The sequence below is a fragment of the Schistocerca nitens genome, chromosome 1, assembly GCF_023898315.1.
Source record: "Schistocerca nitens isolate TAMUIC-IGC-003100 chromosome 1, iqSchNite1.1, whole genome shotgun sequence".
NCBI lineage: Eukaryota > Metazoa > Arthropoda > Insecta > Orthoptera > Acrididae > Schistocerca > Schistocerca nitens.
Genome location: NC_064614.1, coordinates 1,107,969,957 through 1,107,996,956, shown reverse-complemented (window position 1 = coordinate 1,107,996,956; position 27,000 = coordinate 1,107,969,957). Strand labels below are relative to the sequence as shown.

The 27,000-nt window shown below is 40.4% G+C and overlaps 1 protein-coding gene across 1 annotated transcript in view; it reads left to right on the top strand.

Annotated features, from left to right (window-relative positions):
- The window catches only part of LOC126198844 (probable Rho GTPase-activating protein CG5521), a 310,437-nt gene that overhangs the window by 165,215 nt on the left and 118,222 nt on the right, over nt 1–27,000 (top strand). The window contains exons 24-27 of the mRNA XM_049935431.1: nt 7,487–7,612; nt 8,336–8,503; nt 21,681–21,791; nt 25,250–25,429. Coding sequence (XP_049791388.1) covers nt 7,487–7,612; nt 8,336–8,503; nt 21,681–21,791; nt 25,250–25,429 — 585 coding nt within the window. The remainder of the gene's footprint in view (nt 1–7,486; nt 7,613–8,335; nt 8,504–21,680; nt 21,792–25,249; nt 25,430–27,000) is intronic.

Genomic DNA, 27,000 nt, shown 5'->3' with positions numbered 1-27,000 from the left:
TGACTGTTTCCACATCCCTGAATGTTTCCCTTCTTGATGGGATGTACTGTAAATCATGAGTGGTTAAATAAACTTTTGAATTCCATAGACTGTAGAATCACTGAAGACAAGAACTCACTGTAGAAAAAGGGCACTATGTGCCTGTTAACTGCTCAGTTCTTCCTCTATACTATGAGTTGTTGTCTTCAGTTTTTCCATAATTCATATTACACACAGGATTTACCATTTTCATATAAATGCCTTAATGAAATGGAATCTCATGATATAATTTGTTCAGAAGCTACAGTAAAACAAAAGAGCTTTAGTTCTTGGTTAAAGTGTCTGCTCTAAACATATTAAGGATCAAAATGTGAATTATTCACGTAGAGCCTAACACTTTCTACTATTGTCTCGTGAATTGCTATTGAGAATTCTTGATCTATATAGTCACGATTTTCAAATGTGTTAATCCCAAGGTCAATCAGGTGGCATATAATTTTAAACTTGACTCAATAAAAGTCATATCTGAAACCCACAGCAGGATGGTTTCTCAATTAGGAATGAAAGGTTTTGGCAGTGAAAGCACAATACAGGTGGTAATATCCCACTTGGATACATTTGAGTGAGTGTAATGACTTAGTGCTAGTCCTTGGACTGGGCCAAGAAGATATTTTACCTCCAAACAATCCGTCAGTCTGATGCTCTCAGGATTTTTTTTTACCTTAATTATTTTCATGTTCGGACACCTTGCTTGAATTCCTTTATGCTGTGGACTTATTACGCAGTACCATGAATTCTTGCCGTTTCACTTCATCACATATTGCAGAGGGCTAAGGGCTGGAAGAGAGCGTTTTAGTATTCAAGCTGCAAAATGACATAACCACTTCTTAAATAACTCTTCGGTATTTTGTTACTCTTATGTAACAATTGCAATGTTAGGTGAACAGATCTTTAATTAATCAGAACACCATCTCCAAAGAGAGCCTTAGAGCAGAACAGAATAGAGTAATGTTTCTCTTGATTTTCTATCAACTGTTTTCAGGGCAATGTCAGGTGGGAAAAATATATCTAAGAGCAAAGATGCTGTAACTTACCAAACGAAAGCGTTGGTATGTTGATAGAGACAATAAACACACAAACGCCCACACAAATTTCAAGCTTTCGCAACCCACGGTTGCTTCATTAGGAAAGAGGGAAGGAGAGGGAAAGGCGAAAGGATGTGGGTTTTACGGGAGAGGGTAAGGAGTCATTCCAATCCCGGGAGCGGAAAGACTTACCTTAGGGGGAAAAAAGGATGGGTATACACTACGAGCGCGCGCGCGCGCGCACGCGCACACACACACATATCCATCCACACATATACAGACACAAGCAGACATATTCAAAGACAAAGAGTTTGGGCAGAGATGTCAGTCGAGGCGGAAGTGCAGAGGCAAAGATGTTGTTGAATGACAGGTGAGGTATGAGTGGCGGCAACTTGAAATTAGCGGAGATTGAAGCCTGGTGGGTAACGGGAAGAGAGGATACATTGAAGAGCAAGTACCCATCTCCAGAGTTCGGAGAGGTTGGTGTTAGTGGGAAGTATCCAGATAACCTGGACGGTGTAACACTGTGCCAAGATGTGCTGGCCGTGCACCAAGGCATGTTTATCCACAGGGTGATCCTCATTACCAACAAACACTGTCTGCCTGTGTCCATTCATGCGAATGGACAGTTTGTTGCCGGTCATTCCCACATAGAATGCATCACAGTGTAGGCAGGTCAGTTGGTAAATCACGTGGGTGCTTTCACACGTGGCTCTGCCTTTGATCGTGTACACCTTCCGGGTTACAGGACTGGAGTAGGTGGTGGTGGGAGGGTGCATGGGACAGGTTTTACACCGGGGGCGGTTACAAGGGTAGGAGCCAGAGGGTAGGGAAGGTGGTTTGGGGATTTCATAGGGATGAAATAAGAGGTTACGAAGGTTAGCTGGACGGCGGAAAGACACTCTTTGTGGAGTGGGGAGGATTTCATGAAGGATGGATCTCATTTCAGGGCAGGATTTGAGGAAGTCGTATCCCTGCTGGAGAGCCAGATTCAGAGTCTGATACAGTCCCGGAAAGTATCCTGTCACAAGTGGGGCACTTTTGTGGTTCTTCTGTGGGAGGTTCTGGGTTTGAGGGGATGAGGAAGTGGCTCTGGTTATTTGCTTCTGTACCAGGTCGGGAGGATAGTTGCGGGATGCGAAAGCTGTTATCAGGTTGTTGGTGTAATGGTTCAGGGATTTCGGACTGGAGCAGATTCGTTTGCCACGAAGACCTAGGCTGAAGGGAAGGGACCGTTTGATGTGGAATGGGTGGCAGCTGTCATAATGGAGGTACTGTTGCTTGTTGGTGGGTTTGATGTGGACGGACGTGTGAAGCTGGCCATTCGACAGATGGAGATCAACGTCAAGGAAAGTGGCGTGGGATTTGGAGTAGGACCAGTTGAATCTGATGGAACCAAAGGAGTTGAGGTTGGAGAGGAAATTCTGGAGTTTTTCTTCACTGTGAGTCCAGGTCATGAAGATGTCATCAATAAATCTGTACCAAACTTTGGGTTGGCAGGCCTGTGTAACCAAGAAGGCTTCCTCTAAGCGACCCATGAATAGGTTGGCGTAAGAGGGGCCATCCTGGTACCCATGGCTGTTCCCTTTAATTGTTGGTATGTCTGGCCTTCAAAAGTGAAGAAGTTGTGGGTCAGGATGAAGCTGCCCTGAAATGAGATCCATCCTTCATGAAATCCTCCCCACTCCACAAAGAGTGTCTTTCCGCCGTCCAGCTAACCTTCGTAACCTCTTATTTCATCCCTATGAAATCCCCAAACCACCTTCCCTACCCTCTGGCTCCTACCCTTGTAACCGCCCCCGGTGTAAAACCTGTCCCATGCACCCTCCCACCACCACCTACTCCAGTCCTGTAACCCGGAAGGTGTACACGATCAAAGGCAGAGCCACGTGTGAAAGCACCCACGTGATTTACCAACTGACCTGCCTACACTGTGATGCATTCTATGTGGGAATGACCGGCAACAAACTGTCCATTCGCATGAATGGACACAGGCAGACAGTGTTTGTTGGTAATGAGGATCACCCTGTGGATAAACATGCCTTGGTGCACGGCCAGCACATCTTGGCACAGTGTTACACCGTCCAGGTTATCTGGATACTTCCCACTAACACCAACCTCTCCGAACTCTGGAGATGGGTACTTGCTCTTCAATGTATCCTCTCTTCCCGTTACCCACCAGGCTTCAATCTCCGCTAATTTCAAGTTGCCGCCACTCATACCTCACCTGTCTTTCAACAACATCTTTGCCTCCGTACTTCTGCCTCGACTGACATCCCTGCCGAATCTCTTTGCCTTCACAAATGTCTGCTTGTCTCTGTGTATGTGTGGTTGTATAAGGGTGTGTGTGCGGGTGTATACCTGCCCTTTTTTTTCCCCCCTAAGGTAAGTCTTTCCACTCCCGGGACTGGAATGACTCCTTACCCTCTCCCTTAAAACCCACATCCTTTCATCTCTCCATCTCCTTCCCTCTTTCCTGACGAAGCAACCGTTGGTTGCGAAAGCTTGAATTTTGTGTGTATGATTGTGGTTGTTTGTGTGTCTGTCGACCTGCCAGCACTTTCATTTGGTAAGTCACATCATCTTTGTTTATATATATATATATATATATATATATATATATATATCCGCCCCCCGTGTAAAACCTGTCCCATGCACCCTCCCACCACCACCTACTCCAGTCCTGTAACCCGGAAGGTGTACACGATCAAAGGCAGAGCCACATGTGAAAGCACCCACGTGATTTACCAACTGACCTGCCTACACTGTGATGCATTCTATGTGGGAATGACCGGCAACAAACTGTCCATTCGCATAAATGGACACAGGCAGACAGTGTTTGTTGGTAATGAGGATCACCCTGTGGCTAAACATGCCTTGGTGCACGGCCAGCACATCTTGGCACAGTGTTACACCGTCCGGGTTATCTGGATACTTCCCACCAACACCAACCTAGCCGAACTCCGGAGATGGGAACTTGCTCTTCAATATATCCTCTCTTCCCGTTACCCACCAGGCCTCAATCTCCGCTAATTTCAAGTTGCCGCCACTCTTACCTCACCTGTCATTCAACATCATCTTTGCCTCTTCACTTCCGCCTCGACTGACATCTCTGCCCAAACTCTTTGTCTTTAAATATGTCTGCTTGTGTCTGTATATGTGTGGATGGATATGTGCGTGTGTGCGCGAGTGTATACCTGTCCTTTTTTCCCCATAAGGTAAGTCTTTCCGCTCCCGGGATTGGAATGACTCCTTACCCTCTCCCTTAAAACCCACATCCTTTCGTCTTTCCTTCTCCTTCCCCTCTTTCCTGATGAGGCAACAGTTTGTTGCGAAATCTTGAATTTTGTGTGTGTGTTTGTGTTTGTTTGTGTGTCTATCGACCTGCCAGCGCTTTCGTTCGGTAAGTCACATCATCTTTGTTTTTAGATATATTTTTCCCACGTGGAATGTTTCCCTGTATTATATATATATCATTTCTGTGCAAATGTCAAATCAAAGCCTCTAGAGTGAGATGTTGTCTACCTTCAGACTATGTTATCAACATTTTTACACAAAAATCTTTTATTAGCTTGTGAAAGAGAAGTGTGTCATGTTATGGATGAATAAATGACACTAAACATTTACATTGACACTCATACTATCCAAACGACTGTGAAGTGCATGGCAGAGGGTACTTTTCATTGTATCTGTTATTAGGGCTTCTTCTCATTCCATTCACATATGAAGCATGAGAAGAGTGTCTGTTCAGATGCCTCTTTGCAAGCTGTAGTTAATCTAATCATGTACTCACAGTCACTGCAGGAGTGGTACATAGTGGGTTTAATATATTCCAAGGTTCGTAATTTGAAGCTGATTCTTGAAATGTTTATAATTAGGCCTTCTAGGAGCATTTTGCTTCTATCTTAAAATTTCTGCCAGTTCAGTTTCTTCAGCATATCTGTGACCCTCTCCTAAGGGTCTTGCAAACCTGTGACCATTTGTGCTGCCCTTCTCTGTATGCATCCAATATCTCTGTAGGTCCTATTTGGCGCAGGTCCCACAAACGTAAACATTATTCTAGGTTGGTTCACATTAGTTATTTGTAAGCAATCTCCTTTGTTGACTGCTTCCATTTCCCTGGTATTTACCAATGAACTGAAGTCTGCTGGCTGCTTTACCTGCTATTGAGCCTATGTGAATGTCTTGTTTCATGTCACTACGAATTGTTAAACCTAAGTATTTCTACATGTTGACTAAATTCCACTTGCGAGTTGTTGATAATGTAGTCATATAATAGCACTTTTTTGTGTTGCTTGTGAAGTGCAAAATTTTACATTTCTGAACGTTCAAAGTAAGTTACCAATCTTTGCACCACTCTGAAATCTTATGAAGATCTGACTGCATGTTTGTGCAGCTTCTTTCAGACAGTTCTTCAGTATAGATAACTGCATCTTCTGAGGTTACTATTAATATTGTCTGCAGACATTAATAGACAGCATTAATAGCAAGGGCCCCAGCACACTATCCTGGGGCACACTCTCAGTTACTGATGCATCTCATGATGACACTCCATCCTTACCAAGAAATATCAATCCCTTCACAAATTTTTCTTGATACCACATAAGATTGTACTTCCAATAATAAGTGCAGATGTGATATTGAGTTAAATGCTTTCAAGCAGTCAAGACATGCTCCATTTAACTGACTGTCTTGATTATCAACTTTCAGGACATCATTTGAGCAGAGTGCAAGTTGGGTTTCATATGATTGATGTTCTCAGAATCCATGCAAATTGACATGGAGGAGGTCATTCTGTCTGGGATCTCTCATTATGTTTTCAGTCAGAATATTTTCTAGGATTCTGTGATAAATGGATGTGAAGGATATTAGACAGTAGTTTTGTGGGTCACTTATGCTACTCCTCTAGTAGACGTGTGTGACTGGTGCTTACTTCCAACTGCCAGGCATGGTTTTCGTGGTACAAGGAGGACTGCGCTCCAGTGTATTTGGACACCACACTTGTCAATATGCTTTGTGGGTCAGGTATGCCCTCACTTTACCCCAGAAGACGTTTATCAATAGAAGAATCACTGAGCTGTCTGTCCTGAAGCCTTCTGCAGCTACCACAATGTGTCTGGAAACTGTGCACTTCACTATAGGTTGCGAAGCTTGTGTAGACAGCACTGCAGTTGCAGACTCCTATTTGTGTCTGCGTGGTCACATGTTCGCGTGACACTATGTAGGTACTCTTCTGTGGATGTCTACTCAAGTCAGCCACTTACAAGGGCACTGCTTTGCAGTATTTGCGTACGGTTGCCCATGGGCTTATCACCTCAAAGGACCTTGTCATTATGGCACCTTGCAGCCACTCATCAGTGGTCTACTTATAAGCTCTTAGCCTCATGGGACTGTGCTGTTACTTGTTCTTCCTGCTCCATGCCAAGTCAACATCTATACGCTTTGTCCTAGTGTACACTTGTTAGACAATGTCAAGGACTGACTTTTCTGTTATCAAGCTGTATGGACAGTAGTTCTCAGAAGTTTACATAGTTTAGTCATGTTGATAAATAGTTGTTGAGAGTGTATCTCAATACTGACGGCCATACAACTCAGATAAAGGGCACTTAAAGTTTTGTGTTCGAGGGCTCTGTAGTTGATTAAAGTTATCTGTAGCCCTGTACTTTGTTATATACCTGTTATGCAATAGTCTCTTTTTCCAGGAATTTCTTTACAATGAGTGTATGCCATGTAGGGTGCCGTGCATCAAAAACAGTTGTACTAGGGGCATACCTATCAAGTGCATGGTCACATAGGTCACCTAAACCTGAGTCACAATTCTTCTACATACTTCTTTCTTCTACACACTCCTTTCTCCTATGTGCTCCTCGCTACAGCAAAGTGTTTGGAAGTACTTATTGAAATACAAAACTATTTCCTGTATCAAATATACCCATCCAAAGGCCAAAGAAGTATCATACCAATTGTGGGGGTTATTTGTATGAAATGGTAGAGGAATCACCATCTCAGAATTCACTGAGGATATGCTCTCATTTTATCATGTGATTAGCTGAATATGGCAATCTATTTATGATGTCAGAGTTCTTTCTGAATTTGGGAAAAGCATAAGTGGATAAAGGAAGGGCACAGGGCAATTGTGTATCATGAACCAGTTTTTGAATTGTGCAGTAGGTCACCTTCTGTCCTTGTAATACTACCTTTTATGTTAACAAGCGAAGATTATCTGAAATTAGTTTTACGGTAATTTAAAATATTTTATGTTATATTAATGCATGTCGAGTTCCCTGATAAGCTGATTCCTTATAAATAGTTCAAAAAGAGTTCTTGTACTGTGATTTTATGAATCTCTGCATGAAAGTACTTCAGTGTTTTAGTTGTTGTGTCATACTGTTCTAAAACTTAGTGTACTTCTATCATCGCAGGCTCCTCGGACTGAGGCAGCTTCCATATTGGGCACTCTGCTTTGCTTGTCCAGCACCTTCCCAGAACTACCAGTACTTCAGCCCACAGTAAAGGAGTTCAGTGTGAGATCCTGTGTCGATGCCAAGGTTGGTAGATTTGCTCTGCCTGATAGTACAGTACTATTATTTTCTGTAACAATATCAATCTAAACAGGATTCCTGCCTGTGCACTGTCTCTTTAGTTTAAAAATGATATTTAGAAATAAGCAGGAAAATTCATATTTTAGTAAAAAATTTTAAAGTATTCAGAGTAATCAGCAGTTTCTAATTTTGTGTGCCTCTCTTATTGTCAGCTTTCTGTTGGCCGTTTGAGCTTTCAGTCAGCCTTGCCCAGTGAAGAACAGTAATGAAATAGTGTACGTGAAGCCCATGTTTTTTTGTTGTGCTAGACAGTAGTCTTCATTTACTGATGAAAATTTAACATAGGTATGGTAAGATATAGAAATATTTTCCTGTTTCATTGGAAAAAATGGATATTTTTATCTGAACACTTAATAGAAACTCCCTATTTTGTGAGAAACTGAACTATTTCTGGATTTTGTGCAGGGTTGTATCTAATGTGTTGTTAGTAATGTCAAGGACACAGTCAGATGGAATTGATTCTTTTTGCTCAGAGAGAGAGAGAGGGGGGGGGGGGAGGGGGGGGTTAAGAAGAGGAGGATTAGGAAGGCAGCATTACTCTCCTTCTCTCCTTTATGGCAGTCGCTGTACATCTGGAGTTATGAGGAATGAAAAATAACACATTTAGTTCATTCTGTAAGTTGTTAACATGTGCACTGTGTGCTATTTGTCATTTTCTTTTCTTTGCAGGATCACATTGTGCCTATTTTACTAAGATGTGGGAAAAGAGAACCAACAGGTTTGGCTCGTTGCATTGCTCTTTCGAGCTTGGGCATTTATGCGTATCAAGAATTGAGCCATGGCACATGTCATCCTCGCATAAAGGATGCAGTCAATGTGTTGTTGCTTGCATTAAGGGTAAGTGCTGTGTGTTCGTGCAGATGTGCATTAGGAACCATGTTGTTTCCTCTATTGTGCTTCCATAGGAGCAGTTTTTTGCATGTCACCAACATTTTTAAATTTTTTTATGTAGCAGTAAAAAAGAAGTAATGAATTTGGTGTTAGCAGCCCTTTGTTCCATTAAATTTGCATGTTTCGGCATGTGCTTTATTAAATGTCTCATTTAGTAGAATTACAAAAAAATTAGGACAACATATAAAAACTGGAAGAAAAATAGCAGCTGTCGGGCAGCTGTGTGATAATTGTGGCATCACAAACATATATCTCCCTTAGGAAGCACGAAAAAAAGATGGGAGACACAGGGGCAAGCACAGAGACATATACAGTCATTTTTCCTAACATGCAATACATGAACGGTATAGGCCAATAAATTGTAATATGGATCTTGAGCAGTCTCCTTTACACACTGTACAGTGGCTCACAAAGTATTTTGATTATTCAGTTTGCAAAGGTCTTCATTAATGGGAAGTGTCCCATCCACAAGCTCTGTGAATGTACCTCCCATTCCATATCTCTTGCCACCCCTCCCCCAATCTGCAGGTGTTTATGGTCCTCCAATGCACCCTACAATCTGCATTCAATGAACTGCAATTTCCTGGGCCTGAAACATCTATTAGCCCCTGTCCTGCATTTGTATCTCTTCAATTTGTGTTTCATTTCTCCTGTTCTTTTAATATTGTGCTCTGCCCTCCTCTTGGCTTCAGAGGTTCATTATTTACAGTTTCTGCCTTGTTTTATTTACTTATTGTTATTTATTATTTTGATCTGTTTTATGATTCCATGGTGGTTTTCTTTCAAGCACCTTCCCTTCCTTGCTTTTTTGCTCATTGTCCATCTCCCTGTTTTCTGTGTGTAAAATTTCCTTGGTCTTCATTCATCTTTGCAAGCTGTGCCTGCATTCTTCAGCCCTTGTCGTCCTGATCTCTTTCCACTCTCTTTGCAAGTTTTAACATTGTTAGCATTACACCTCCACCCTCCTTCTACATCTACATTTACATGGATACTCTGCAAACCACATTTAAGTGCCTGGCAGAGGGTTCATCAAACCACCTTCACTATTCTCTATTATTCCAATATTTTATAGCGCGTGGAAAGAATAAACACCTATATCTTTCAGTACGAGCTCTGATTTCCCTTTTTTTATTGTGGTGATCGTTTCTCCCTATGTAAGTCTTTGTCAACAAAATATTTTTGCATTTGGAGGAGAAAGTTGGTGATAGGAATTTCGTGAAGAGATTCCGTCGCAACGAAAAATGCCTTTCTTTTAATGATGTCCAGCCCAAATCCTGTATCATTTGTGTGACACTCTCTCCCATATTTCACAATAATATAAAACATGCTGCCCTTTTTTGAACTTTTGTGACTTACTCTGTCAGTCCTATCTGGTAAGGATCCCACACCACGCAGCAGTATTCTAAAAGAGGACGGACAAGCATAGTGCAGGCAGTCTCCTTAGTAGATCTGTTACTTTTTCTAAGTGTCCTGCCAATAAAACGCAGTCTTTGGTTAGCCTTCCCCACAAAGTTTTCTGTGTGTTCCTTCCAATTTAAGTTGTTTGTAATTGTATTACCTAGGTATTTAGCTGAATTTACGGCTTTTAGATTAGACTGATTTATCGTATAAATGAAGTTTAATGAATTTGTTTTAGCACTCACGTGGATGACCTCACACTTTTCGTTATTTGGGGTCAACTGCCAATTTTTGCACCATTCAGATATCTTTTCTAAATCGTTTTCCAACTTCACAACTTTCCCTCTCCCTTCAGCCTCAACTGTCAATTGTTCCAATGCTTAATATATTGCCATGAGCAGCTAAACTTCACGAAGGGGGGGTGTCCATGCACTACACTTAATTGCATTAAGAGCATGTGTTGACAGTGCCTCTCATAGCCAGTGGGAGGATTGTGTGTGTGTGTGTGTTCTGCCTTTATAACTTCCAGTCTGTGCTTGTGATAGGCATTACCAACTTACACCTCAAAGTTAAGGGTGTGAACTGCACCTTGTGAAGTTTTACTGCAGTCAGCATCATTTATATATATTTGGTATCCATGCCCTGAAGAAAAAGTTTGAAAGCTCAAGGCCATCTCCACTTTTCAGATTTCGTTATCAGACATAATAATATAACATGACAGTCAACTTAAATTTTGAGCTGCATAAAAAAGTCTTCAGCAAAGGCAACTCCACTTTTACTGGTACTCTTTTCTTTAAAGCACGGGGCACTTTGAACTGTCTTCTACCCACATATATTTCAGTCTGCCTTTTCGTATATTTTTCTTCATTTGTATTATCTGTTATACTCTCTTCCATCAGTCACCATATTTAACATTATTTTGCCCTTATTTCTCAGTTAATTTCTTTTCCCTATCATTTATCTATCTGTAGGCACTACTCATTCCTTTTCTTTACTAACATTTCTATCTTTGTACACTAGGGTCACACACACACACAATGCTGCATTTTTCTTGTGATGCAGCCCAGATAAGATGTTTTCTGATCTTTGTGAAGTATAATGACAGGAATAAAGTATCCACTCCCTTGAAACCATTTGGTTGCAAATAATGTACATGTATTCTAAATGATAGCTCAGATACAGATTAGTGTAAGATCCACGTAGTCAATGCAGTTGTCATTAATCTCCAGTCGCTGTTCCTTTATAAGTGAATTTTGTGGTTGATTAGTTAATTCTGTCTCCTATATCTAAAGACAAGCTCACATAGTTAGCTTCTATGTTTACATGAAATTCAGATAATAAGTAAGTGCATGGTATTGTAGCACATAAAAACTAACATCAAGAAGGAATGGGCATGTTGTAAAAGTAGCTTCTGTGGCTAGATAAAATTTTTTGTATTGGCAGTTTTCATCATTGGTTATTTCCATGCATTTATTTGGTATATTTGTTTTTCAATCTTGTATTTTGTTGACGGTGTTTCTCAGGTGAATTTAAAGGTATACTTGGTAACCTGGTAATGTTAAGTGCAGTTGTATGTGCTTTTAACTGGAAACATTACTGTAAATGTTTATAATTGTTCTGTTTCATACATGTTGCTGTCAGTTTTAGGGGAATTGCTTTTTTTTCTGTGTGGAAACATTTTTCATGAAAAGGTATAAAATATTACTGGATATTTTGTTTTTCTTTGGTTCTCTAGAAAATTATGTGGTTTTTGGGTTTTTCAAATCTAATTTGGTTGATGTCATGCATATACTTATGGTGTAAAAATACACTTTGTTCATTGATAGTATTCAGTGTGTACATATGTTTACAAATCCAGATGTGTTTTTTAGTTTCCGATCCAGCAAAGTTGTTCTCAGCCTGGCCTCTCGATCAAATTGGCTGCATGCCAGGTAGTAAAATATGTGTGTTTTAAATGTGCTGTGCTGTCCTATGAGCTTTAACACTGCATGCTTATTGCTTGTTCTGTGGAATAAGCTCACTCACAATATCTTGGTTTAACATTGTTTCCTGCTTGTGGTATTGGAAATAAGTTGTTGAATTTGTCACAAAGTTGTGTTTGTAGCAAAATAGATTACAAAAAGAGAAACATTGCAAACAGGACACACAGTATCTGTGCATTCTCTAGAATTTGGTAAATCAAAGTATGTTCAGCTCTCTCTCTCTCTCTCTCTCTCTCTCTCTCTCTCTCTCTCTCAGTGTGTGTGTGTGTGTGTGTGTGTGTGTGTGTGTGTGTGTGTGGAGGGGGCAGGGGTTTGACTTCTTTAAGCTTATGTCTCTTCTCGTTCCTTCAAACTTGCTTAACTGGTGACATCACCACCAGCCTAACCACATAAGCTAAACAAAGTTTTTCTTGTTGTAGCTATGTCTCTCTGTTCTGGAGCCTTTGTGCCCTTTGTCATATGTAATCAAAGTGTAACTGAAGTCGTATGTAGAGTTCGCAGTAATTGAAAGTACAGGATGAAAATTAATAAATGTAAGAGGAAAGATAAATACCTAACAACTGAAGGAGGAGGAGCTGATCAACAGACAGAGATGTAATTAAGATGCAAAATCTCATAGCTTTGGACAAATTCCTTCAACAGAACTATTGTCAGCTCTGAAAGAAGTAAATCTCCACCCATTTTACATACCCTGTTTTGCTTCATGGTTCCTCTGTTTTATGAAGAGATCTTCCTTTTTATGTATATGGAATTTATGTGCTGTTCATTGGTTATGACTTGTCATGCATTACCATTGCCTTTCAGTAGAACAAAAGAATGGTTGTTCATCACAGTGCATCAGTTTTGCACCTTCGTCTAATGGTATATGTCACCATGGAATACCTGAATCAACATTAGAAGACTTACCATTTTTGCACAAAATGAAATAAACTTCTAATAATTTACAGAAAGTTCTGGTTGAGAATTATGAATTATTTAGGAATAAAGAAAATGACTCATCGAAAGGCACAAGTGCTGTGTCGTTGATAGGTAAACGAAAAAATGGTACTCAAGCTTGTGGGAAACACATGGCCCCCATATCACACACACACACACACACACACACACACACACACACACACACACACACACACGTCTCCCTACATTGTGCTCAGTCAACTGCCAGCTTTTTTCTGGCCCACGGTGAGTGTACTGGGGTGGGGTGATGTGGTTTGGCAGGGGGGTGGGGGTGATGGGGGGGAAGTGTCTAGCAGCTCACGGGAGAGTGGGGAGCTGTCTGTGGGCTAGCTAGGGGTGTGGGTGAAGGGGGTAGATGGCAGACGGTTGGGCATGTGATTTCATAGATTAGGGTGTGAGATAACAGCACTCAGTTAATTGATGTGGAGAGACAAATTGAGCAGGGGTGCTGGAACAGTGGATGGTGTACGTACACACTATTGAGTGGGGGGAGGGGGGGGGGGCAATGAGCTACCTTAGGTTTAGGCCAGGAAGGTTATGGGATTGAAGGATGTGCTGTAAGGATAGCTCTCTTCTGCACAGCACAGAAAACCTGGTGGTAGTGAGGATGATCCAGATGGTACAGGTTGTGAAGCAGCCATTTAAATCTCACATGTTGTGCTCTGATGCACAAGGTCACGATTAGTTTTTGGGTGGTGGCTTGCTTTTCTTTCTGTGGATGTAAATTAGCCAAGAAACAGCTGGACCATCTAGTTGCTGAGCACGTTGCCAAGCATGACGTTCTTCATTCCAGTGACTGCTTCAAAGCCTGTGCCATCGGGATCCTACCCACCAACACAAGCTTTTCTGATTTGCACAGATGGGGAAATCTCCACACAATATACCCTACTTTTCCATAACCCTCCTGGTCTCAACCTTCATCAGCCATTGGCCTTACCCATGTATCCCCTTCCCTGTTCCCATTCCAGAGTACATGACCCTCTATTGCACCAGTGCACCTGCAGTCTTTCCTTTTCCACACTGTCCCCCTCCCCCAGCCCAGTCCAGCCTAACTTCACGACTGCACGTAGCTGTCCTACCCTCTCTCCATCTCATCCCTGTATGCTCCCACAAGCAGCACTTTACCATCCTGTACCCTTATCCTGCTACCCCTCCCCCTCCCACCACCCAGTTGCTTCTCCCATCATGCACTGCTGCTCACAATTTGACCTTGACAGCCTGAGACCTTGGTCATGCGTGTATGAGTTCCATTTGTGTGTGTGTGTGTGTGTGTGTGTGTGTGTGTGTGTGTGTGTGTGTGTGTGTGTGTGTTCTGAAGAAGGCCTATTTGGCTGAAAGTTTTGTTTTTGATGTGCCTATCTTTAACTCAGCATCTACCCTAAAGGGTCAGTAGCAACTATCCTTTTCATAATATTGTCATTATTCCATGTCAGATTTCCCATTGTTAGAAAACAGTGAGTTTCTGTGTGCCATGCATCAATTGACTTGGTGAGTGGTTACCATTACCTTGTTTTACATATTGTTCCACCCATGAATTTCGACTATTGATATAGTAATCTTAAGATGTTCCCATTTTCAAAGGTATTTGCAGCTCAGTGATTTCCTTAGACATGGAAAAAGGTTGAAACTTCCTGGCAGATTAAAACTGTATGCCAGACCAACCCTCCAAGTGGGGATATTTGCCTTTCGCAGGTACTCTTCCAGGAGTGCTAGTCCTGCAAGTTCTACTGGAGAATGTCTGTGAAGTTTGGAAGACACAAGACAAGGTACTGGTGGAAGTAAAGCTGTGAGGGGGGGATTGTGAGTTGTGCTTGGGTAGCTCTGTTGGTAGAGCACTTGCCGCAAAATGCAAAAGTCCTGAATTCGAGTACCAGTCTGGCACACAGTTTTAATCTGCCAGGTAGTTTCATATCAGTACACACTCTGCTGCAGGGTAAAAATCTCATTATGAAAAGATTGCTGACAGTCTAGGGCATTACAGCAGATAGTGTCATGAATCTTTCTAATATTTTCGATGTAGCACTCACTGGTCATCTTCAGGGTGTTTTTGTCTGCCAAGTAAAATCAAGGATGCATAATGCCAGCATCTATTGAACTGTGACAAAAATAGACCATTATGTGGATCAGTAGTTCAAGTGTATGTAGTAATGGGCTTCTTACTTCTCTTGCTGCATCACCCTCTGTAGTTCATTTGATTTTTTGACATGGCCAACAACAGGTTTTACCCATTTCTGTGGTTATATCTAGTGTGTTTGATAATTAAAGTATCAGTTGTGCCCTTGTCGGCAGCCTCTTTGACAGTGCTGTCCTAGAAAGAGGATGCAATAGTTAGGATTTTGGTGTTGTTACCTGTGTCCCATAAATCAGGGATTTTTCCAGTTGCCCTAATCATGTACATCTACCCTTCATAAAGTGGTCATAAGTTGTCAATGTAACATTTTCTGTACTTGCATGGCATTCCATAAATATGTTGCTATATAATACCCAAATTGTCCCTAACAGAACCCATGAGGACACACATTCATGGGAAAGGACAAGAAGCATGCCTAGTCTTGTCCTTCTTAAGTTTCTTGTCAATCTTCAATGAAAGACTGCTGGTGCAGCATGATGTCTTTCTCTGGTCATTTGTTTCATATGTCTTTGTTATGCTGGTGTACGTTGGATTGCGTGGAAAATTTGTTGTTCAAAAGAATGGTAGGTTGGTTACTGAACTGCACTTGTGAATATTTGGAAATGGATCTAATTTTATGTATGACCTTTCACAGTACTCTGCACTGAAATGATTGAGAACAGCCTACTCACAGGTATAGACTGTTGTGTGCATAGGTTTCTGGTTGACACTATGATCCTAGGATCCATCATCTTTTCTTATGTACTAGTACCTCCAGAAATCTTTATGCATGTCCATTTAGTGGCTGATTGCTTTGAATGTGCAGCTGTGCGACTGAATTCATAGAGGCAGGAAACCAACGATACAGCTGCTTGGTGGACTTACTTCCTCTTGAAAAAATCCAGGAAGGGTAACACTACACTTTCCTCTGTTTCCTTAGTGAAACAAACTTAAATTCATGGGAATTAAGAGGATATGGTAATAAATTTTAATAAATTTTAGGCAGCAGCTCTATGTTGCTGCCATAATGTTAAGGTACTTCCAAAGTATTGCCAAATAGGGAAGGCTGTAAACTGATCCAGCCAAAGTGTTTAATCCTCAATTTTCCATTAAAAGATTCATTGAAGATCATAGAGAGCTCTGCAATGCGTTCTAAGGATTTGTTATTTAATTTGTTATTGATTTTAAAACAGGACTTGTAATACAAAACACTGAGAGGGAAGGGATGAGGACAAGAGGTGGGGGAAAGGAAACAGAGAGAGAGAGAGAGATTTGTAATAAATTTTTTTTGTAGTCTGGCTGATCCCAATATAGATGCCTAAACTCTTGCTCACCATGTGTGTGAATACCAAATACTGTGTTAGGAAAAGAGAACAAGATGATTTAAAGTTTAATTTGTCCATTTTCTGTAATAGAAGTGAATGTAATTGTGTTCCTATCTGCTTGTTTTATCATAAGGTGCCAAAGAACATAGAGGTAACATAGTATTTTAACGCTGTGCATTATAATAGTCCATTGTCCTTTGTGATTTTTTGTCAGTTTAGTGTTTATCTTAATTGTTGATTTGTTTAATTTATATTGCTGCTTTCGTCAGAAACATTGGGCTTGGTTGTTATTTAAGATAACTATATCAATAATTTTCTATGGTTATGTTAGCACATACATAAAGAAAATTAAGAACGAAGGACTTAAAGACAAATAATAAAGTTGTGTGTATTCTCAGATAGAATAATGATCCAGCCAGTAGTCAAATGCAGGTACCCTAACTAATTTGTAAAATTAATAAAGAATTTATGGAATAAAGTGAAAGATCAGACACTGCAAGTCCAGAACAAAAGAAGGATCAAGATATGAAAATTAAGTAGCAGATAGGTAGTGAAAAGTCACAGATTAGGAAGAAGCATGGGATTATAGAACTGTATTAAAATTGTGCAGTTCAGATGAATAGTCAAAAAACGAGAAGAGATTGAGATACAAAGTTGTCCATATGTATGGCAGATAAAGTATAACTGGTGTAAATGGAATGTGGGTGTGTTGTATATGTTCGTGGGGTATTAGTGAGGTTGACATTTGTCACAAACAAAACTTCAAACATTTAACAAAATTTTGGGATTCCAATTAGGTATTTAGTGCATTTTGAACCAAAATATAAAGTCAACATTTTTGACACAAGGTTTCTCATCTATGATAAGGTTTTTGAACAAGGATAGTTATTGGAGGTGTATGTACTGTCATTCTAACAGTTCAGCAAGTATTGGCCATACTTAAACAGACGCTTCTCTAAGGAAATATTGCATCAATGTGAAACGATTGAATAGGATGTGAATGTCTCCTAGTCTGACCAGTGCCCAGGAATGGATAGAACTATTATGATTAGAGTGAGTTATATTATGGATAAAGTTGTACATATCACAGAATGGCAGTTAACAGTTTGGATCATAGAAAGTTTTGGGAAGAGTGGTTTACACAATGTAAAGGGAAATTTGTGAAAACCGTCAGGTTGTTAGAAAAGAGATTACGGTTGCATAACTTCTCCACATTATAAAAGTGCTATGAATGGATTTCATTTGGGTAATACATGAAATAAAGGCAGCCATTCACCTATAGCTGACTGATGTGTGGTGCGTAGAAACACGCAGCAGAATACTAGCTACACTAGCATTCAAGATCTTGTTGTTTCTCTGGTTGAAATACACACATTATCGCACAGACATCCAAATTGTGGCCATGTGGCCCATCAGCAAGAGTATTGCCATGTTGCCATGGCCCCAGGTGTGCATTTTATTGGCAGAACCCTTAGAAGATGCAAGAGTTCTACTAAAGAGACTGCTTACACTACGCTTGTGCATTTTGTTCTGGAGTACTGCTGAGTGGTGTGGGGTCCTTACCAGACAATATTAACGGAGTACATTGAGAAAGTTCAAAGAAGAGGAGCACGTTTTGTATTACTGAGGAATAAAGGAGAGAGTGTCACTGACGTGATACAGGATTTGGAGTGAACATCATTAAAGCAAAGGTGTTTCTCATTGCGGTGGAATTGTCCCACAAAATTTCAGTCACCAATTTTCTCCTCCAAATGTGAAAATATTTTGCTGAGGCCGACCTACATAGGGGCATATGACCATCATAATAAAATAAGGGAAATCAGAGTTCACACAGAAAAAATATAGGTGTTAGTTTTTTCCATACACTGTTGTTGATTGGTATAAGAAAGAATAATTGCGACGTGGTTGGATGAATCCTCTGCCAGACACTTAAGTGTGATTTGCAGAGGATCCATGTAGATGTATGTTTGGGTACCTGTGTGGTTGTGTGTGAATGTGTGTACTTCTGCTAGATAAAAGAGCAGAAGCTCGAAAGCTAGTATAAATAATTTTCTGTTGTGTGTTTCTATGTGCCACTCATCAGTCAGCTGTAGGTGAGTAGTTGCCTTCATTTATTTTACATATTAAACCATCTAAGAATTTCCATTGTTATTTTTCATTAGGGTAAGAATGAATAAATCAAATGATCAAGTAAAGGTGTAATTACCACTTTCTAGTTCCTTTCCAGCCACAAAATCTGTATCTACCGTATACTATTTGACATATCATTTTCCACACAGATTGCAACCACAGTTTTAAAAAAACTCAATTCCGTCATAATCTTTGTGTCCGGCTAACCTCTCTCTCGTGTGTTGGATATGATTCTTCCCCTCCCTCCCCACCTTCCTCCTTTGTAGGTCCAAAATCAAAGTAAAATCAAGCCTGCTCACAGGCAGGGATGGGGGGAAAACAGGTCGTGTGATGACTAATGAATTAACTAACTAACTGAACACTGTGCACATAACAAAACAGGGCCATGAGGAGATCATTGCAGCAAAAATTCATTGTGGCAGGATATACTTAACAGAAAAATTCATCCAAGCGAAATTTTCTAATATTTCATTACATTTTTGAAACAAGATATTTCTTTTTGATTACAAGAGACAAAATATTTGGAGTGAGATCTCTGCTGCTGCAAAATGGAGAATGCTCTTCAGTGTTGGATCTTGGAGCTGGGATCTTTCTACAGCCTTTATCCTCTTCATTATGTAAAATGGTTTTTAACAACAATACGTTGAGCCGAACCTAAATATAATGTGAGCTGCATTCTTGTGTAGCTTCAGAAAGTCTTCTGCATGAACATCACAATATACTATCTTAATAAATTGATTGTACTTCTGAAGGCACAGTATCTGGTGCAGCATAAAATGCTGTGCCAAATAATTTGAATTTGTTTTGTAGGTTGCACAGGTCATTAAACCTTTTCTCAAAACAGAGTTGCACAGTAATTTGTTGATAAGCCACAAAACATGAATGTGAAGGTAATTGTAGTGATGAAAAGTTTTTGAAAAAAATAGGTTTCCTGTAGCAATCTGCCTTTCAAGTAGATGGGGTATGTCCATGAATGCATTGATTTTGTTATTCATGATAGGAATAAGCAGATCCTTTCCTTGACGAGACAAATTTAAGTGATTTAAGTGTCCACTAATATCAGTTCCCACTGAGTGCCGACTGCTTCTCTCCTCTCGTTTCCATAAATAGGTGATTCCCTTCTGAATTAGTAAGAATAAATTGTGAATTTTCTCTCTAATAAGCCATCGTATTGTAAAATGTTATGGCGCATCATAGTGTACTGCTTCTAGGTGGTGATTTGACACCATGATGCCTTACAAAATTCACACATTGTACCATAACATTCATGACATTTCAGTATTGCACACTTCCTGTGCAAAGGGCCTCCTAGTGGATGAGACTGTGTATACTTTGTGTTTTCCGAGTTTGGTCTTTATCTTTTTTCTTTTATATGAGACACAGAACCTTGTTGACTCCAACCATTTGTGGTGCCCCATCTGTCATCATAGAACAGAGCCTGTCTCATGGCAAACACACCACCTCAAAAATATTGTAGCATATGGTTCTGTAAAGCACTGGTATAACATCTAACAGGTCCCCAAAAACCTGTAGTTCTGACTTAACACCCCACACACATACTGCAAGCTGCACATAGGTTGTTACATCAGTGGTTCCATCAAGTGCTAATGAATAACCAATAAAAGTCCGACCTTTCTCCTTCTGTTCAGTTTTCAGATCTGCCCCATATCTCGGATCCAAAGAGAAACTGTTGGCTTGGAGAGACAGACTCCTTCCAGTTCCTTTACCTCTCCTGGCATTAAACACCCTACGACAGCCAACAAACATGATTTGAACAGAGCCCCTATCGAAATTGGCTCCACTAGTTGCAATGCTGCGTGCAGCTTCATAGCTTGCTCTTGATGCCACTCACGGTGCCATTCAGCTCGTAAAAGTGTGTGTCATGAAGAGACTCATAGCAATGCTAAATATTGTACTTCTTCATTGTATTGAGCATATTGTGCAACATTATAGTCACTGAGGCAACCCATTATTTCCAACTAATAAGAATATTGTTCTTTCCAACAAAGGGAAAATGGCAACTGGATATTTTGAGAAGTTATAGCTATGTTCACTATGAAGTGTGAAGCATTAGTAAATCATATGGTGTCAAGTGTGCACAGAACAGAGCAGTGAATGAACACATTGCAATATGACAGCCGGGTGGGTTGCCTACCAAACCTGCACCTGCCTACGGGTGAACTGAGGAGCATCTGCAGGCGCCCTCACTTGATGGAGCAATATTGTAACAATGTAATATAGAGATTAAGTACAATAGTAGGGGACACGGAAAAATGTGGGCCATTACTGGAAAAGACCTCGAAGATTACTCCACTGACAGATTAATGATATCTGGAAAAAGGATATTCCATGCTTCCAATAGGTACATACTTCGAAGAGAACGGGAAGAAAAATTTTGTTACATCTATAATATGTGTACTGTTTGCGTATTATCTGTAAACAAAATGTAGTCTCTCAGTGAAATTAATAGTATAATGCCACAAAGCCGCCATTTTGCAGGATAAGGTTCCTGTTATACCTCGAGAGACCAGAAAGGGGCCACAGTCATAGCAGCATCATATGTGTTATAAAGTGTCGTTTCAAAGATTTGATCACGATTTTGAGACATGTGAAGTGTTATTTGTAAGTTACTTCAATGTTAACCATGCATAACCAATCTAAAGCTTGGCTACGTGATTAAAATTAATAACCATTTGAACATGATCATTTTCTGCTTTGATTATTCACCTACCCATTGTTGAAACATTATTTGCATCATCAAGTGGGAGCTTTGCTTGTAAAGATACTTGTTCTGTAGCTGCCTCATAAAGTAGTGCAAAGGGCTGATACCAGGAAGTAAATTGTTAATCAGGTGCTTTGTTTACAAGAGCTAGGTATAATTTCTTGAATTTCAAGTTATTTCTAATTTTTGTATTAGTGTGCATCAGGCATTTAGTGACTTTGGTAGAGGACAGTGGCCTCTTATTGAAATAGTACCATCACCAAGTGACATCCCCGCATTTGCTTTGTTTTGAATCTTGTCAGCCAAACAACAGGACAAATCCTGCTTTTAGAAAATGCCAGTTTGAATCTCATTAAAAAAATTGTGCATTAAGAAAATCATACATGTGACACTTTTCACAAATAATGTTAACACTGAACTGAGTATGAGTGAGTTTTAAAAAAAATACATATTCACCAAACATTTGTTGCTATTTACCTGTTTTTTCTTTTGTATACAGTTCAATAACAAGACCGTGGCACTGGTTGCCTCCGATGTTCTTGTGGCATTGTCTGATCATGCAGCTCACTTACTTGAAGTCTTTCCAGAGATACCTTTACGAATTATTGAGGTAAGATTGAAATTACCACCCAGTCTCAAGTATCTCAGTGGTGTTCTTTCCTTTATTGTGTTAAACTACATTTGCCATCTTTTCTTTATGTACTTTATTTGGTTATAGTGAGATATGTTATCTCAGGGCTGGCCTTGTTTTCTAGTAAAAGTTACAGCAGGAATTCGTTTTTTGCCTATTTTAGAAGAAATAAATTTTTCTGCATGCTGAATATTTGAAGTAAGAATTCTTTGAGGCTAAAGTTTATGAAGAGCCATATACACATACACATCCTTATGCACCTTACGGAGCATATATTGGTAGTGGGTTGTTATGTCAGGAGGGAGCAACATAAAGGGTAGTGAATGACAAACCTTCAACAAAAGGACATATTTATATTCTGGAAAATGTAAATTTCTCACATTGTGTGCTTCACTTTCTGCATTGTGGCAAGCACTTAACAACATGAAGTGTGTGCTGAAAAATATATACTGCTCTGATTTTGAAAGGAGTCCTTTTATGTTCTATATTTCCATCATGCTAGTGTTCTATTTTATTAGTCTTTTTGCACTGACTTGTTAGTGGAAATAGTTGTTAATGATTTAATCTGAGATACATGATCTTAGTTTTAGTTATGGTGTGATGTGTTGTGTTGCTCAAAGTATATATTAGGTTCGATACCTTCTTTTGTCACGAGAGAAATTATGAACAAACTGAAAAAATGAATTACTAGACTTGTTACTACTAAAAGTTACTATGACTGCTCACACTAACTGATTTCCTATCATTTCTGTTTGCCCCTAAAAACTGCATTCTTGTCAACAATACAGTAAGCTTGCACACTGGCAACTAGCATTTTGAGATTATCGCATTAGAGAGTAGTAACTACTTTTCCCATGGTCAAAAGAAAATTACTTTGTTGATCTCATTGGCTTCTTTTCTGCCATCTTAATTCCCATGATTGCTCTCAATGACAGGGTGCTATCCAAAATTTTCGGCACTGGTGCTGCCATCTGTTGAAAACCTTACCTTTGGACTGATGGTCACCATCACTCTCAAAGTAATTCCCATCCGCACACACACACACACACACACACACACACACACACACACACACCAGTCCCAGCTCTTCTGCCACTGGTCAAACGTTTTTGAGAACTCCTGTTCTTTGAGGCTGTTCATCACTGCCAGTGATACTTCTTGAATCCCCTCTAGAGTGTTGAACCGACGGCCTTCCAACTTGAGTTTCAGTTTTGGGAATAACGCAAAGTCACAAGGTGCCTAATCTGGCAAGTACGGTGGTTGGGGTACAGCCACCATGTTGTTTTTTGCCAAAAGGTCCTGGTAAGCAAGGACGTGTGACAGGGCGCATTGTCATGATGCAGCAGCCAGTTCCCTTGACACCAAAGTTCGATCCGTCGCCGCTGCACATTTTCACGGAGCTGTCGCAAAACGTCGCAGTAGTACGCGGAATTCACTGTTTGGTTGGGTGGGACAAATTCTCTGTGCACAATTCCCTTGATATCAAACAAAACGATGATCATGCCCTTCACCTGTCTCGTGTTTTGGGTCTTGGAGAGCCCAGGCTCTTCCACTGGGATGATTGTTACTTTGTCTCTGGGTCATAACCATAAATCCAGCTCTTGTTGCCGGTGATAACCTGTGATAAGAAGGTTGGATCATCAGATGCGGTCTGACAAAGGTCCATGCACACTTCAACATGCTGTGCCTACTGATTGGCAGTCAAGATACTAGACACAAATTTTGCAGCGACATGATGCATGCCCAATTCATTAGTCAACATTCGTTGACGTGTCCCATAACCAATACCCACTTCATCCGCGAGGTCTTGAATGGTTCGACGTCGATTCGCGCGAACCAAATGTTGAAGTTTGGCGACAGGCTTTCCAGATGCTTCTTCTCTGACATCTGTACGGCCGGTCCTGAACCGAGCATGCCACTCAAACACACGTGTACGGCTCATGCTCTGTCCCCCAAACACTTGTTGAATCATTTCAAGGGTTTCCATAGCAGTTTTCCTGAGATTCGCTCAGAATGTGATACACGCGCACTGTTCTGTTTGTGGATCCATTGTAAAATTGCCACACACCAGACACAGAGCATTACAGAAATCACCGTGACACGCAACACGTCCTCCCAGCTGAATGCCACTCCGCACACTGACTCATCAGATATGCATCTCCTGCCACCTAGTGGTGCAAAGATTTACTGCTCCTTTCCAGATGGGAGCACCAGTCCTGAAAATTTTGGATTCCACCTTGTATGCTTATAGGTAGGTGTGTGGGAACCCCACATCAACTTTCAACCATTGTGGAGTTCATGTTTGTATTAAGATTCGATTTATTGCTTTAAAATGATAGAAAAACAAAGTTTCAGTAGCATATCTTACAGTCTGTGCCTAATCACTGTTGTTGCAGACATCAGTTGGGGCCTTTCTATGTATATTATGTTTTTTGTGCATGGCATATAATTTCATCCTGGCCAGGTCGATACTGTTACTGGATAGTATCCACATCCGTAACATAACTGTGGGCAAGCCTTCTGTTCAGTCTTCACGTAATGTTTGATTGTGAAGAGTATACCAAAGTTCATTTCAGATAATTTTGCTTCACTAGTGTCACTTCTTCCACCATTAATAAACAAACAAGAAGCATTTTCAGTATTAAGTTATTTTCACTCCAACAAGTAAATGCCTGCAGTACAAAATAACAGTTGAAGTGTGTGTGTGTGTGTGTGTGTGTGTGTGTGTGTGTTTTATTACACATGTCTGCCCCTGGTAGCTGAATGGTCAACGTGACGGATTGTCAGTCCTCTGGGCATGGGTCCGATTCCCGACTGGGTTGGGGAATTTTCTCCACCTAGGGACTGGACGTTGTGCTGTTCTCATCATCATCCTATCATCCTCATTGACTGCAGGTTGCCAAAGTGGCATCAAATTGAAAGACCGGCACCTGGCGAATGGCCTGCCCGATGGGGGGCCCTAGCCATATGATTAAATAAATAAGTTATACATGCCAGTATGAATTTCTTAGCTACACTGCCAGAAGTTGCAAGCAAGGATAAACAAACTACAATAGGGATCTTATTTGCATTTTATAGTATTAAACTAAAGAAATGTATATCTTCAGAAGATTGTAAGTGAAAACATCCAAAAGCAATGAAGGGTAATAAATTGAATTCTGAAACCTAAGTAGTGACTGATGTGTCATAAATCCTTCATTAATAATATATGACAGAATATTACACATTCCATTATGTAGGAGATCATCTGGATTAATGTTGAAATAAGCAAGCTACGTTTCAGAATATGGATCAGTAAATAAATATATTCAATGAAGAAAGGAAATGAAACAGTAGATAACTAAGTACAGTTTCATTTGTCTTAACGCAGTGTAAAAATATTATTATGTTATGCATTCTCTGAAGGAATAGAAAGTGTAATGATCATGATTTTTCAGGTGTTAGCTCTTACATTGTCGCAGCTGGCTCCACGTCAACAAAATAAGGAGAGTTTATCTGGTTCCAGTTGTGTCTTACTTACATCACTTATGTTTTGCCTTGGTGAGTGGTGCATGTGTGTACCAATTCCACAATTAGTGGCTCATGGTCGAAACTGTTTGCTGCTTACAGTTTTCAAGGTAAGAAAAGATAATTTTCAAACCTGAGTACAGTTTCTATTACTATGGCTTCTTCTTTGTGTTTGTTCTCTGAGTAACTGGTACCTTATTACAAACAACCAAAAAATGTTGTGTTAGAGGCATTATATTGAGAATACAAGATTAAACTGAGTCCTAGTGAATGGCTATTTAGTGAAACATGTGGGAAAGCTAAATGTCACATAGTTTGACTCCATTTTAAAGACTTCAGAAAACTGTTTAGACATAATTTCACCATTTGTAGCAGATTTAAATAAATATTCAATACCTTAATGACACTTGAAACAGAAGAGGACTGCCTACTCGCCAGTTTCTAAGTCAGATGACAGGGTAGGAGAAGTCACTCAGAAATTAGCTCCAAGGAAGATCCAAAATTTGGGAAGGAATAGAAATGGCATTAGATCAATCTCCACAATTAGTACATTCTTCCTCTATTCTTTTCCTACACATAGAGTTTATGGTATGAATTTTCCAGCACTTGTAGATATTTAACATTGTTCCTCAGATTTCTTGTAGTTTAGTGTCTCCCAATGTAGTAAGTTTTAATTTCCCAAAGTGTGAGTATTATATTACTTACAGTAATAGGGAAAGACTAGATTGTTACTCAGCACTTAGAACATTGAAAAAAGACTGCTAGATATAATCAGACTAAATCCTTCACCACACATAGACAAAACACACCCCCATTCAAACATGCATAACTCACATACACATGGCCATTGTCATCTCCAGGTGCTAAGGCCCTACTGCAACTGATTCTGAGGTAAGCAGCGATGTTGGCTAGGGATGGATAATGAAATTACAGAAGAGCTTTTGGATGTGTAGGGGAGAGATAGTAGAGTATTGGTGTAGGGAGAAGGTAGTGCTACTTGGCGAAGTGTGCAGGGATGTGACAAGGAGTAGATAGTAAGTTGCAAGGGGCAGCAATGGTAGTGGTAGGCTGAAATTGGAAGGGGGGGGGCAAGGGAAGAAGAGAGAAGGGGGAAGGACTACACAGGTACACTGGCAGGATAGGAGGCATGTGTAGGCCTTGCAGTGGGAGTGAGGAAGGGGATAGGCAGGTAGTGGACAGGGGGTAGGAGGTTGAGACCAGGGGGTTAATGGAATGAAGAAGCTGTTGGGGGAGACTTCCCACCTGTGTAATTCAGAAAAGCTGGTGTTGATAGGAAGAATCCAAATGTCTCAGGCTGTGAAGCAGACATTGAAGTAAAGCACTTCGTGTTGTGCAGCATGTTCAGCTGTCTAGTGGCCACAGTTTGGCTGTGGCCATTCATGTGGACAGACAGGTTGTTAGTTGTCATGCCCACATAGAGAGCTGCACAGTGATTGCACCTTATTTTGTAGATCATGTTGCTGCTTTCCTTTTGATGGGGTAAGAAATGCCTGTGTCAGGGGTGGAGTAGGTGGTAGTGGTATGACAAATGCTGCAGGTTTTGCTTCTGTGTCTGTTGCAGGGATAAGAGACATGGTGTCTCAATGGTCTAGGGAGACAAGAGAAAATGACTGAACAATCAACAAATGTATAACATTCTAAGAGTCTGTGGTAGGGAAGC